This window comes from Oreochromis niloticus, linkage group LG7 (assembly GCF_001858045.2).
Source record: "Oreochromis niloticus isolate F11D_XX linkage group LG7, O_niloticus_UMD_NMBU, whole genome shotgun sequence".
NCBI lineage: Eukaryota > Metazoa > Chordata > Actinopteri > Cichliformes > Cichlidae > Oreochromis > Oreochromis niloticus.
The window spans coordinates 50,246,588-50,260,734 of NC_031972.2; the positions used below are offsets into that span (position 1 = coordinate 50,246,588).

The window sequence follows — 14,147 nt, forward strand, 5'->3', positions numbered from 1 at the left end:
AAGAAAAAGCTTTTGTCCAAAGACGGACGTTGGTTCAGACTACAAAATACACCTTTATAATTTACTCGCAGGTCATTTCGTAGCAACTGTTGTACTTAATCTTTTGCATGAAGAGTGTTGTTGCGTCATCTATTTAATTTACTATCCTAATGAGTTCTCCATCATTGCAGAGAGGGACAGCTCGGTTCTGCCTTTTTAACAAAGCTCAGGAAAAATTTTATTTTAGGGAGTAAAACATATTTTTTGCTTGTTCAAAGAAAGACCCAGTTCATTTGAATAATTTGACAAAAATAGCAGAGCATTATATTTATTTACACGATTTCAGAAAATTACAATATTCATTTTTAAGACATTACTTTGCAGCTGTCACTGATCTTTTACTCGTCGTTTTGTTCTTATTCACCCATAATTTGAGTTTAAAATTAAGCCGTTTATATAGACATTAGCAAACGTCACAGATTACAAATAAATAAAGAAGGAAACATGGTAGAAAAACAAACTGAAGTTGTAAATCTACAGGCAACATACAAATTTGAGTAGTTTAGCATGATTAGAGACAGCGTTTGTTCCCTTGTCATTGAGGGTACTGACGTGAATAGAAGTTTCTCAACACATTCTCACTGAACTGGTAGGTTAGCTTCTTCTTCACTTTTTTAATCTCTCCAGTTTTACCATAGTTTCTCAGCGCTCGAGCCATTTTCTGGTAGGTCATTTTTTTGCGGTTTCCTTTCTGAATACCCCAGTGGCTCGCCAGGGCTTCCTTGTGCTTGGTGGAGAACTGGAAGATGCCCTTGTCCTGGTCCACCCACCAGATACTCTCACTCATGTCGCCGTTTCTTAGCATGTCCAGGAGGAACTGGTACAGACGGATTTTCTTCTTGTTGTCTGGAGTGGAAAGTATAAGATTTGCTAAAGCAGTTTTAATCAGTTTTTCAAGGTTTATGACTGAATGTAAGAACAAAAGAGGTTTGAAAATACTCACTAGTGTCTCTCCTGAACGAAGAAGGGTTATGACCTTCATATTCATCCTCGCCCTCTGATACTTCAAGCGGTGGACTGATTCCTCTCTGGTCCTCCTCTGAGTAGTACTGTCCAGGTGAGGCCGAAGGCGGGTACTGGTAGCACAGGGGTGAGGTGTAATATGGGATCTTTAGGGGAAATTTAAAGCATGTTTATGCACAGAAGTGACAGACCGGGCAACTTTTTTTGTTTTGCAGTTATTCATCGCCTGACATTTTCATTTAAACTCAGTCATTGTGTTAAAAGAGGAAGTTGCCCTGCCAGAATTAGAATTCAGTGCTCAGCAGTACCCAACAGTGCAGATGACATTTCAGAGGAAATATCCCAGACTGTCCACATCATGTGCTGTATTTGTGTAGATAAAATCACATTATAATCTTCTAAATCCCCGATTCAGTTCACAGCAGCACAGTTTGTTTTCATTTCTTGGCAGCAGTTGAATGATTCTGAAAGTCAGGAGCACGTACAGTTTATATACACAGTTATGTGTGAAATGGCTAGTTCATTTGTTGATTAATCTGTCAACTAAATATGTTAATTACAAGTGATTTTAACAACAAATTTGTCCTGTTTAGTAGAAAAATGCCAAACATTGTCTGGTCTTCTTGGCCTGTGATTCTGCTTGGAGTATAGAAAATTGTTATAGGCAATTTTCTGACATTATGTAGGATTCATAGTGAATGTGACCCTTACATGAGGCACATTTTAATGTCTAGTCAATCAGAGTAAAGACAAATAATTTACTGTTTATTTTAGACATGGCTGTGTTCAAGACAGTGAGAATAACTACCAAAACCTTATTTTTTTCCGGAGTTTCTTTTTAATGTTTGAGGTCTTTTAAAAGACTCCAGTAAAGGTCTTCTCCCTCAGGGGAGAAATAATGAGCAATCAGACTGATGTGAGTCACGCAGTGTAGTAACAGTTGAGTAAATGCATTTTTCATCACTGCCTAACATCACTGCTGCATGTTAATACCTCAATCACAGTAAAACAAATAAAAAAAATGGCAGTACATTTAAAAGCATTTCTCTACTTTAGAATAGCAGCTTGGGCAGTGAGTGTATCTAATAGAAGGGGGTTCATTACTTGTCAGGCCACTTGTCAGTAATTCCAATCACATCAATAGAAACTGTCAAGCTACCATACATGGACTTACTTGTGGTGATGCAGACAGAGGAACGAGTGGAGGATCAAGTTGGAGGTACAGTGACTCACTGCCATAGCGGTAGGGTGGTATCAGCTGTGGGGGAGACACGGCCTGAAGCTCCGTGAGGGGATTCTCAAAGTCTGACGCCTGGACCCGCTCAGATTGGAAGGTCCATCTACGTTCTGAAAAGTCACCGAGGTTTAAGCACATGGCCGTATGATGAGTCACCTTCTAACACTGAAATCAAGTCCTACTAACCATCGCAAATCTCCCCAACGCCGGTGAGGTAGGGGTACAGCTCCACAGACGGTCGATAGTTCTCTGCCTCATTTGCAATAACTTCCTCTGAAGCCTTTTGGGGGGGAAATATGAGATGTTGTTTCTGAAAAATTAAAAGTTTGAGTCTCTTTGTCTTTCCAAAATGTTTTCAGATATGATCTTCAGTTATTACTCATTGCTTTTAGAAGAACATAAAACAGACAAAAACAATAAAATCAACTGAATAAAGCAGGAGTGCAGATTATATACTGGACTTTACTACATGTTAACCGTTAAAATGCAGTGAAATAGTATATCCTGATTAAACACAAACAAAAGTCATCTTTGCACACATTAATAACAAATAAAATACCACCCCCAGTGTCTTAAAGCTCTACTTTGGTCACTAGAATAACCTTCAAAGGTAACTGAAAACTCAATCTAACAGAAACCCACATGGAAAGAGAATACCTTCACGATGTCGCAAACTGAAATCAAAGCCTTATCTCCTGGTGTATGACATATAAATGGTAAAAATCAAAAGAAATCCACTTACAGTTGATATAACATAGCCATCCATCATGTAAACAAGGCTTCATGAGCTTCTTGGTTCTTTAAGCTTGTGGTAATTTTTAACTTTTTCTTATTGCTTCACCGATAAATACGGAGTGTCGCCAGGCACTGACTGCAGCACGCAAATGGGAACTGAAAGTGAGAAATAAGCTGGAACATATACAGTCTGCATTCATATCCAGTTGCTAGATTCATATGAGTTAGTTCCTGATGGCCATACACCATGTTTACATGCATTTATTAAAAGTCTAAAGCCCAGTGTGCTTTTTTGTGTGTTATAGCACACCCTGAGTGTAAAACATCTCCACATTTCTGTGAAAACATTCACACCCTTAAAGAAGATGCAGTGAGAGGAGAAAGTTATCACATATTAAATGACGAGCCCTTCCCTGCTTCAACTCTTCTCTCTCATCAGTTTAACTGATGTGATTAGAGAGACATTAACTCTAATCTTTGCACTCATTCCTAACATGATTAAACTTAAAGAAAATGCGACACTTATTTCATTTAACACATCGTAATTGAGTAGGAAAGGAGGCTTTATGAGATTCTAACTCTCAATTACAATGAGTATGATTTATTCACACTGGAATTTTTTTTAATCTCTACTGCAGGCAGCAGTCGAAACCAAAAGTGAAGTTTGGACCAGGCTTGTTCCTCTTTTTGTTTGGCATTATGGTTTCAATTGAGGAAGTTCTGACCATGAGATGAAACCAGTGAAAACATGACTGAAATAGCTGGACTCACTTTGTCCCTGTAACTTGTCTACGTTTTTATACATACAACACTTTTCCACACAACTGAGATTTTTATAACCACCTTCTGACTTTTTTTTCTGGTATGGAGGTGGATTTTTATGACTTCTTTTAAAATAATCGAATGAGTCAAACATTATTACGCTGTGCTGTGACATCTTTGCCTCTGTTTTAATGGAAACTTACCAGAGGCAATCTGCTGGCTGTGATGAAACTGTTTCCTGTGAACACACCACAGGGAGAAAAGCAGGTTGTTTGTCTGCATTTTTGTGTTTCACAGAACACATCAGCTGAGGTGCCTTGAGACATGGTCTATTAAGAGACAGCAAAGGTTCCTTTATTTTGTTTAACCCCAGAAAATCGTGTTTATGACGATTGCAAACCGTGACCCACGGTGCGTAAAGTGCAGGTCTGGGGCTTCTTGTGCTTTCAAATATTTGCTCTGTCTCCATCTACTGGAAAGAGACGTTGAACTGGCCAGTATCTAGGCTAGACTGAGTTCAGAGGCATAGAGGAGACAACCAAAATAGCACATCGAGGCCCAAATCTATTTATCCTCCGCCCCCGAATATGGCTTTTTTAGGGGATGCTTGACAAATTAGAGAAATGAGGGCTTCACCGATTAATCACCATTTCCGATTTCCACGTATTGCCAAATTCCCTCCCCACCTTAGACACTGACAGCAGCAGCAGCCAGGAGCGGAGTCCCGCTGTCCCGTGGAAATATCACGGCACCGAGGCGAGATACGCATGGAACATGGCTGCTATGAGGACTTTAACCGTGGCAGGTCTGTTTTTGGCTTTTTGCGCTTTGGGACTGATCGCGGTGGCGATCAGCACCGACAACTGGTACGAGACTGACGCCAGGAGGCACCGGGAACGCTGCAAGAATTACTCAAACAAAAGAAACGACCCCGGCTACATTTACATCTCCAACAACAACCTTCCGCTTCGGATGCTGCCAAAGGAGAAAAACGTTGAAAGAAAGGGCTCCAGTGTCAGCGGCGAAATGCTGCTGCGGGCTAAGCGGCACTTCTTGCCTCCTGCCCCGGCAATGGAGTCTCTCTGCAGTCGGCATTTCAACTCCACCGTCACCGGACTGTGGAGAAAGTGCCACAGAGAAGGGTTTGACTTGGAGACGGAGGATTTGATCTTTAAAGGTTTGGTGTCGGGCTTCGTGTTTTTGTGCTGTAACGTGTTTGTTTTGGAAGCTTTGTGTCGAGTGGCAGCCGCTGTCGGTAACAATACTTTGTGCACGAATGCGCTATCCAAGGTGCTGATGCTGCGCAAAGACCCTCGAGGCCTACGCAGTATCGCACGGAGTACAGTTACAATGCGATCGACGTGCTGTTTTTTTCTCTCTCCCCAGCACAAAAGGGCAGCCTGTAGTAACAGAAGCCTCGGGATGCGTACAATAAGCTACTCCACAGTGGTGTGGGTGGATGGGTGGGCGGTGGTGGTGGAGGGGGGGCTGGGTGCGTATTTTTGGGAGGTGGGGGTGGCAGGAGCGAGCCTTGTGATATCCTCTTCATCTCGTCTCAGTGCTAATGTGAGACATCCTTTTTGTGTTGTTTACATCCACAGGATTGGTTCCACGCTGCACACCAATAAAATACTACTACTCATCATCAGAGCTCCCCAGAAATCTGCCAATCAATCTGACGAAGACAATAAGGCAGGATGAGTGGCACGCGCTTCGTGAGTTGCCTTTTTTTTAATCTGATGAATTAATGTAGAAAAACTGAGCACGCCCCCCGACATACAGGGTGTTTTCTGCTGTGCCCTTTTTTTTTTTGCAGATCTCCAGAGGATGACTGCCAGTTTCATAGGAATGGCCATATCCATCATCATGTTCGGCTGGATCATAGGCGCTCTGGGCTGCTGTCAAGACCACGATCTGATGCAGTATGTCGCCGGACTTCTCTTCCTCATGGGAGGTAAGAAGTTCTTTACATAAAGAGCACTGCCCCGACTCACCGCAGAGGGGCGGTGTGGTCTTTGTTAACCGTGGCGCATCAAAAGGGGGGGATCAAAACGGGTTGCTGACTTGTTTCATCCTCGCTCTCTGGCAGGGACGTGCTGCATAATCTCCCTTTGCACGTGTGTGGCCGGAATCAACTTTGAACTGTCCCGCTATCCGCGCTACATGTTTGGCATACCAGAAGACATCAGTCATGGTTACGGCTGGTCCATGTTTTGTGCGTGGGGTGGACTGGGCCTCACATTGCTGGCTGGCTTCCTGTGCACACTCGCTCCCTCCCTCTACCCCCCACAGACCAGTGCGGTGCACAAGCCCAGACAGGAGAACGGCTGTGTGTGACAGGCCGCGGGCATACCAAACAGACACCTGTCTCATCTGTGAAACAGTGACGAGCCCTGTTCCAGAGACAGCTTCACCCAGGGACTCAGAGAGAAGAGAAAGCCTTCACTTAGCCAGGCACAGAGAAAGCATGGGACACTTGCTCGCACTCACATGGGAAATGATAAAGAGGTGACATTTGACTGAAGACGGTTTCAGTTCCTCTGGTGCTTTTTGATTTTTTTCTTCTGTCCCTCTTTATGAATAAACTGTTGAGTGTCATTGCTTGCTCTTCAAGAGGAGAATATAACAATTTCTTCTTGTAAAATCTGCTAGTTTGAGAAGAAAAACAGAATAAAAAAGAGAAAAAGATGCACTGGCAGGAGGTCAATAGCACAACTTTCAAATGGAAACTGAAGATCAAACCATGGACTTGTAATTCACATTTCAAAGGGCAACTGTGTATCATTATGTACCCATTCAAAACAAGATATGTACATGTACTTTATGAATTGTATGTATGCAGATGCATTCGTGTTTATTCAAGGAAAAAAAATGAGCATTAGACCAAACTGTGTTTGAGGGAAGTGTTTTGTTGTTCTTGAGGTCTTACCCCTGTCGGAATATTTTTGAAAAATAAAAGAGCCATGCAAAAGTATTTTTTTCTCCCCCCTCATGTAATGCACTGAACAGACATCATATAAAAAAACAAAAGCAAAAAAAACCTTTGTGGTTGTCTTATGTCTTAACATGTGTTCACTGGTATGCCGGCAGGCAGAAGAGGCCTGCTAACTGAGTCAAAGCGTTTACAGCATTGTTTTAAAACTGCAGCTGAATTTATTTCTCTTGGTGTTACGAGGAGCTGTTTGCAGGCCACCGTTTTATGCAACCACTTCTAAACTCTTAAATGTGCAAATGTCAGTGGCCAAAATGTGCGTCAGTGACCAAAACTGAGTGACAAAACTGACAGAAATAAATCAGTCCAAATTAAATAGAACATGAAAGTGAAGTCATTTTTTCCCTCGCACACTTCAGTGGAAATTAAATCTATGTTTATAAACATCAGGGCCACATAAAATGAGGAATGTCCGGATAACTTCATCCAAAGCTCTCGGATCACAACATGCTGACAATTCACAGATTAACACACTGATGTTGCTGATAATTTTTCAAGGTTTTTTTTTCATGCATACTGGTTTTAAGAAAAAAATAAATCTTTCTGACAGCTAATTCAAATATTGGCTTCACTCATTTCCTGAACTTTCGCTGCTCATCGGTACTATTCTGTTGCTCAAACTGTGGCAATCTTCATCTGCAGTCTTCAAATAAATCCCTGTTGTTGATTAGGCACAGTGTTTGTTTACTTAAGGCACTGGAGATTTAAGTAAACAAACACTCTACATCATAAATGCACAAAATATATTTTGTGATAAAATCATTTGCTAAAGGATGCACAGACTCTCTTAGTGGACCATTAATTCATTGCAAAGAGCTCCTTTTTATTCTGTTAACAGCCCCTGGAAACATGAAAACATTTTTCATGTAAACAAACAGTAGTCCTCTGTAGTAAATGTATCTAACTGTTCAAACGAATTGTGAAGACTGGTTTGTTTTGCAGTGTTACAGTGTCTGGTATCAATGATACAAAGGACTGTGTGGTTAATGAGGAGGAATCATACATGTCCTACATGTGCCCACATCATTAAAAAGTCATCCGGTGCTGTAGGTGGTCTAATTATGCTACATACCCATGGCTTGTTGGCTAAAGTGCATTCAATTGCTTGAACTTTAAGTATGCTTTGCATTAAAAACCCCAATCTGAAAAAGTGACTAATACCATGTCAGATAAGTGGAGTAAAAAGCGTGTATGCTTTTCTCTATATATGGTCATTGGACTCTGTGGAGTCTTGTGAAAAGAAAAGCTAAATGCAGTCCATGATTCAGTACCTTGTAGCCCAGTGTTCTTTACAGTGTGGCTTCAGTTCACTGAGGGATTCATTTATGCACAGCTCTCTTAAGGTCCTACCACAGCATTTCAAACAGGTCGAGATCTGGACTTTGGGCCATTGCAACATCTTTGTTCAGCCATTCTGTTGAAGATTTGCTGCTGTGTTTGGGATCATCGACCTGTTACACGATGCAGTTTTAGACCAAGCTTTAACTGTCAGACAGATGGCCTCACATTTGACTATACAGAAGAGTTCATTGTCGACTCATGACTGCAAAACAAGCCTAAATCATCACTTTTCCACCACCGTGCTTGACAGTTAGTATTAAGTGTTTGCGCTGATACGCTGTGTTTAATTTCCTCCAAACCCAGTGCTGTGTATTATGGCCAATCGTCTCCACTTTGGTCCTGTCTGTCCAAAGGACATTGTTCCAGAAGCCTTTTGTTTTGTTCAGATGTTGCAATCCAAAGCTGTGCCGTCATGTTCTTTTCAGAGAGAAGAGGCCTTCTCCTGGCAACCATTCCAAACAAACCACACTTGTTTTCCTGATTGTAATATTCATGAACTTTTACATTTAACATGCTAACTGAGGCCTGCAGAGTCTGAGATGTAGCTCTTGTTTTGTTTTTGGCAGTTTCTCCAAGCATTGCACAGTCTGAGCTTGAAGTGTCTTGAAAGCTTTCCACATGTGAATAATCTTCCTCACTGTACAATGATGAACTTCAAATTGTTCCAAAATGGCCTCATAACTCATCTCAATTTGATGGGCAGGAACAGCTCTTGGTTTTGCATTAACACCCACCTGAATGCTGCAGACATCAAACTGCCAAAACATCTGGTTTTACAAGGGTGCTCACACTTACAGATGATCAATTAATTAAGTGCATTTAATTAGCGGCACCTCACTGCGCCTTACTCTTTGAATTTCAATGGAAGCAGTAAGAGTGTACTTAGTTTTACATAGGCATGTATGCTGAAAGTAGCAAGGCCTATTTACTAAAGTACACTTTGAAGGCCATTGTACTTCACTTAAATGTCGGTATTTTATTCCGGTTTATACTAAAATATATTTTGGAGAAAAATATTGTACTTTCCATTTCTCATCAATTACCTGATGACTTCATGAATATAAAAAAATAAGACAGATTGATATACATAAATAGTTATAGTTGATCACCAACTACTATAGAGTAAGGAATCAACTTTTCCACTTACATTAAAATAATGCTTTTCCATTGCAATTAAGCAGTCAAAGAGGTCATCCGTCACTTCCGAATGGGCTATTCTGCATTTTTTTTCTTTAACAATACTTCCTATACTAAAGTTAATTTTAAATGTAGGATTTTTGCTTACATCCCTGCATACCACACTGGTATTAGTGTTTATTTTTACTGAAGTTAAAGCTCTGACTTCTTTTCCTATTTGACTTATGTTGTCTTGTTACATCAGCAACATTTGTTAAGGATGTAAATGAATTCTGCTCCTGAGTATGTGAAAGGGGGGGTTGGCCTTCAACACAGCAATCTGGAAATAAAAAATCTTATCTCAAGGTTCACTTTCCTGCTCTTTCTAGAGCTTTCAACCTTATCTCATGGTCTTTAGCAGAAGGCAGACTTTGCTCAGTGGGAAATTTCTCTGTTGTCATGGAGCTGCTCCACTGAGATGTGTTAAAAAACTTGAGAAGTTAAATAGTATCTCTATTTTTATTGAACAAGAGCTCCTTAAAAGAGCGTCAGATGCAGTTGAATCATATTAAAACTATCAGCCGTTTCATTGCAGTAATAATAACGGTAAGACTAGTAGCAGATGGAGCACTTAACAAATCTCTCCTTTCTAACAATAGCACCCCAGAGGCCTGTCATTTTCGGGTCAGAGTAGTTTCAGGTCGACTCTGGTCTGCATTCTTGACCTTTCTTTGTTTTTTCTTAAGGAGAATACATTCTTCAACAGCATGCTTAACGCTCGGGCAGTCGTGCCTCTAAGCAGCATGGATCTGAATCTAATCTTGCGGGAAAAAAATATTTTCCTATAGGTGGATTTATATCAGTTGAGCCAAAAAAGACAAATTAACTATGATGGGCAGGTTGCTTATGAGAGGTTTTGCGAATAGCTCCACTTTTACTAACACAGTGGAAATTTTGTCCAAATGTTTTAATCAAATCTTGGAGCCCCGTACAGGAGCCCCTGGAAATTAAGAGCTGTATAGACATATAGGGTTTCTCAGGAGCTCCTGTAGCTCTGGGTTTTTGCTGTGCTGGTCTGCACTGTGCTTAGCAAGAAAGAGCTGGGGTTTTTTTTAAAAAGGGGTCCCTCAGGGGAAGCTGGACTGTGAGGAAAACCAGACAGAGGAAATCACACCCAGTTGCACCCATTGCAGCCCATCTGGCTCACTCACATCTGCATAGACATTATCTCTGTTAACAAAAAAAAGCAAGAAAGAAAAAAAGTGGGCATGCTTGTAGACGTTACTTTGTGGTTGTTGCAGACGTTGGCTGGAATAAGAACATTTTACGGTAGTCAGAGAGAGAAAATACAGAGATTACCACCAAAGGCATTTGTGATATTAAATCCAAGGCACTTCAAATGAAGGCAGCCTAACAGATTTGTTTATGTGTGACCCTGTTAGCCAGGGTTAATGCTTATTTTGGAAATTCAAAACAATTTTCCATCCATAAACAGTGTCTCTGAAATAAACTCAAGAGCAAAACAGACTTTTTTTTATAGACATATAAACAACTTGCCAGTTAAGAGCCTATTTTTAGTAAAAATGACATAATCCAAAACAGCTCAGAGTTTAAACACAATAACATCTCATATCAACCTCGAACTGCGTGGATTATGACAGACAAAAGACTAGATAATGATGACAGTGACGGCCTTTGAAGAAGCATATTTCATACTCGAGCAGATTACTTCCAGATGGAAGTGGGAGGCAGTGACAGACTTCAGACGCCAATTAACCACGGCCACTTGAAGGGACAGTCGAGCCTGCCACTTGTAGTGCCAACAGCAAACACGGTGATGTCAAGGCATGAGGGAGGAGGAGGGTCGCATGAAAGTAAAAAAAATTACAATTTCAAAGATTTCGAGTACTTATTGCAAATCTCAAATTTTAAAGGATGGGAGACGTCTCACATTGGTCTCAGGGCAAGCAGGAAAAGCATGAAAAAGAAAACTCCCGAAAGTCCTGATTTGGTGACAAAAATGAAGAACATTTTGTCTTGCTTGAAAGAAATGGGGAAATATCAGATATTTAATATTTATTTGATCAGTTATGACAACCTAACAGCGTGAACAGCATAGTTAAAATCATACAGAGTTACATATTTTACTGACAATAAATCCATTTGGGCCGGGGGGTTGTTTTCACACTCTCTCTTCTGGATAAGATTTCTCCTCTGGGGTGGCACTGAGGGTTCCTTGCAGACATAACTTATGTCCACATTTCTTTGTTCCCTCTTGATTCAGAGGAATGTGCTAATATTTTTGTTAGAGCTCCTTCAGTGACACAGTTCCAAGGAATGGGAACAACCAAAGGTCGGAGAAGTTCAAATGCTTAAGAAGGATATTCATAGGCCACAATAAACTTTCCAGTTGGTTAATGAACTGGAGCGTCCTCTCTCTCTCTTTTTCTCAGTCTCTCGCTTTCTCTTTCACACACACATACACAAATACACATTAAAACTACCACAGCCCCACTAAGAACCAGCATTAAGATACTCAGTCTTTAGGCGGCTCAGCCTGGTACCATGACTGCGAATGATGAGAGACAGCAGCTCATGTTTATCTTTCAGGCCCAGCGAGATGTCGGTGGTTTCCCTCAGAGCGTCCCTAATGTCACCCACTTGCTTCACCACATGCCCGTTCAGCTGTTGCTCTTCCCTTAGCTCAGTCTCTTGACTTTGTTTAAACTTCACCTCCAGCTCCACCAGGGACTTGTCCACGTTTGAAAAAGCCTCGCCGATCTGGGAGATCTCCCGCCGGAGGAACTTTCCGTAGCTGTCCTCTCCGTCCAGATCCTGGGCCACAGTCCGGCCGATGCCCTCGAGCAGGCGGGCCGAGTCCTCCGCCTGCAGCTTCGTGAGGACGAAGTCCTCCCTCACCAGTGAGTCACTGTCCTCTAAGGCCGCGCATGGATACACGTCTGAAAATTTAAACAGCAACTGGCACTTCTCGGGATCCTCTGTCTCCTCGTAATCTCCATCCGGGACGAAGAAGTGATGGAAAGTGCCATTGGAGATCTCAGGCTGCAGGGGCCCAGTGTAGACTGCCGAGCAAACTGGCAGAGATGTGACGAGGATGAGCAGCAGTGGGACGGGATCCATCATGCACCTCCTCTCTCTCTCCAGCGAACAGCATCTGGACTGGCAGCCGGATTCAGCGCGCAGTTTTCATCCCGACTCATATTACACAGTCCCCCGTCACCTAAAAGGCGCAGACTGCCTGTTTTAAGGCAGAAGAGCCCCTCTGTGGTGGCTCCAGGGTCAGGCAAAGCGCGCAGCACCAGTGCGGAGTCATGCGGCTGATCTTTGAGCGTCTGTGTTTCCGACCGCAGAATTTTAAGGCATGGTTCACAGCAGAAAAATATCTTTGGGTGGAAAATAAGCATTTCGTCAGTCATATCTAGAATAAGTGGTTTTTCTGCAGCGTGTTTTGTGCATTATGCTCTATGATTTACAAATGTAACCCCGTATTTAACAGTTATTTGCAATCGATCATGTATCAGCTGTCTGGTTTGCATTTTCATTTTCCCCTTTTATTACAACCAGAAACTTTGCTAGACACTTTTCCGGGCACATTTGCACTTTTAGGAAGAACATTTGCACACTGAGAAGCATAAACGTACACACGAGAACCATTAAACATTTATTGATTTGATACTGACCCTTTTAATGCCATTCTTCCAGGTTGCATAGTGAACAGACGCTGTAAGATAAAGAGACAGCATTGGCCATAAGTGTAAGTGATTGCCATGTGATTAGAAAAAGGTGCAGGTAAGTGTATTTATGCAGATCAGTGCTTAATGCACTCCCAGTTTTTGCTTTTTGTCCTCTGTGGGGCGTTTTGGGGGCCTGAACATGATTTAAAGGGTCCAGGAAACAACAAGAGCAAGATTTTATGGGGAGAGTTGCTTGTGATGTTTAGGTGTTTAGCTGGTTTTTATAGGGTTACACGAATATAATACAGATACAGTTTTTTGTGGCTGCTGTTGGTAATAAGCCATAATATGCAAAATTGTTACATGTCTTAATTGCCTTTTTGGAAGCATGGAAACACCCATGGCATATAATAAACAATACATGGCTCATCAGCAAGAGGGTATAAAGTGCTTCCTTCTACATTCACAGTGACACTGTGCTGCTGAGAAATTGTGGGTTTGGGGATTCATGTGGATGTGACTTTGACATTTACTAACTAAAGACCCTCCTCAATAGAACAAACCTCCTACAGGAGAATAATCTGACACACCACATGACAAATCCGGTGTCAGAAATATCAGAAGGAAAATGACAAAGAGCCAAATACAGTGATGGAGCATTGGACTTAAATTGGGTGAGCAATGTAACAAGCCTGATCCACGGAGGCGTCACCCCACAACCTACGGGATCCAAAGGATCAACTGTCATTTTCCAGGTGGCACACACTAGCAGGGGTGGGCAACATTTTTTAAAAATGTATTACCTAAAGTGAATGAAGGGCTGCGTTTTGAACAAGCTGACTAGAAACATTCTGTACATAATGCTCAACTCTATGAATTTTTGTGGGCAAAAGAATGAATTCTTAATTCAAAAACAGAAATCTTTGTGTTAGAAATTGTCTGCTTTTCCTCAGTATGGTGTATTGCGGCATAAAACAATCCATTTAAAAGCTGTATTCATTTTATTTTTCACATATATAATTTTAACCTTTAGAATGAAGGTGTTGAAGTTTATTGCAGAAAAAACATTTGGATTGCTGAAATCAAGTCATAAGGCAGTACAGACTTGTTATAGTCAAAGACGTCATGGTCCATTAATTGGAGGCTGTGTTTTATAGATTTTTTTAATGCTAGCGGTTGTTTAATTTCCCATTGAAGACATTAGGGGTCATATTGAGATAGTGCATGGGTCAGTTCTGGCCCTCTGGCTGTATGTTTCCTACATTTG

The 14,147-nt window shown here is 41.5% G+C and overlaps 3 protein-coding genes across 8 annotated transcripts; 1 reads left to right on the forward strand and 2 right to left on the reverse strand.

Annotated features, from left to right (window-relative positions):
• Positions 1-277: 277 nt before the first annotated feature.
• spi1a (Spi-1 proto-oncogene a) lies at positions 278-3,145 on the reverse strand. Of its 5 annotated transcripts, none has more exons than XM_005450843.3 (5): positions 2,982-3,145; positions 2,426-2,549; positions 2,177-2,349; positions 983-1,115; positions 278-909 (listed from the first exon to the last, which is right to left on the reverse strand). In XM_005450843.3, exons 1-5 carry the CDS (start codon positions 3,006-3,008, stop codon positions 575-577), a joined length of 792 nt encoding a protein of 263 aa, XP_005450900.1. In that variant the 5' UTR covers positions 3,009-3,145; the 3' UTR covers positions 278-574. The 5 variants fall into 5 exon arrangements, with proteins under 5 accessions (XP_005450900.1, XP_005450897.1, XP_005450899.1 ...); XM_005450840.3 differs by having other exon boundaries at positions 983-1,148; positions 2,982-3,144; XM_005450842.3 differs by having other exon boundaries at positions 983-1,148; positions 2,426-2,519; positions 2,982-3,143.
• Positions 3,146-4,019: 874 nt separating this feature from the next.
• On the forward strand, positions 4,020-6,776 carry tmem276a (transmembrane protein 276a). 2 transcript variants are annotated; one of them, XM_003443941.5, is made up of 4 exons: positions 4,511-4,913; positions 5,338-5,451; positions 5,553-5,690; positions 5,826-6,776. In XM_003443941.5, exons 1-4 carry the CDS (start codon positions 4,511-4,513, stop codon positions 6,071-6,073), a joined length of 903 nt encoding a protein of 300 aa, XP_003443989.1. In that variant the 3' UTR covers positions 6,074-6,776. The 2 variants fall into 2 exon arrangements, with proteins under 2 accessions (XP_019217241.1, XP_003443989.1); XM_019361696.2 differs by lacking the exon at positions 5,826-6,776 and having other exon boundaries at positions 4,020-5,451; positions 5,553-5,587.
• A 4,450-nt stretch (positions 6,777-11,226) lies between these two features.
• fibina (fin bud initiation factor a) lies at positions 11,227-12,484 on the reverse strand. Its single transcript, XM_005450837.4, has one exon. The coding sequence runs from the start codon at positions 12,327-12,329 to the stop codon at positions 11,700-11,702; it is 630 nt and encodes a 209-aa protein (XP_005450894.1). The 5' UTR covers positions 12,330-12,484; the 3' UTR covers positions 11,227-11,699.
• Positions 12,485-14,147: the final 1,663 nt, after the last annotated feature.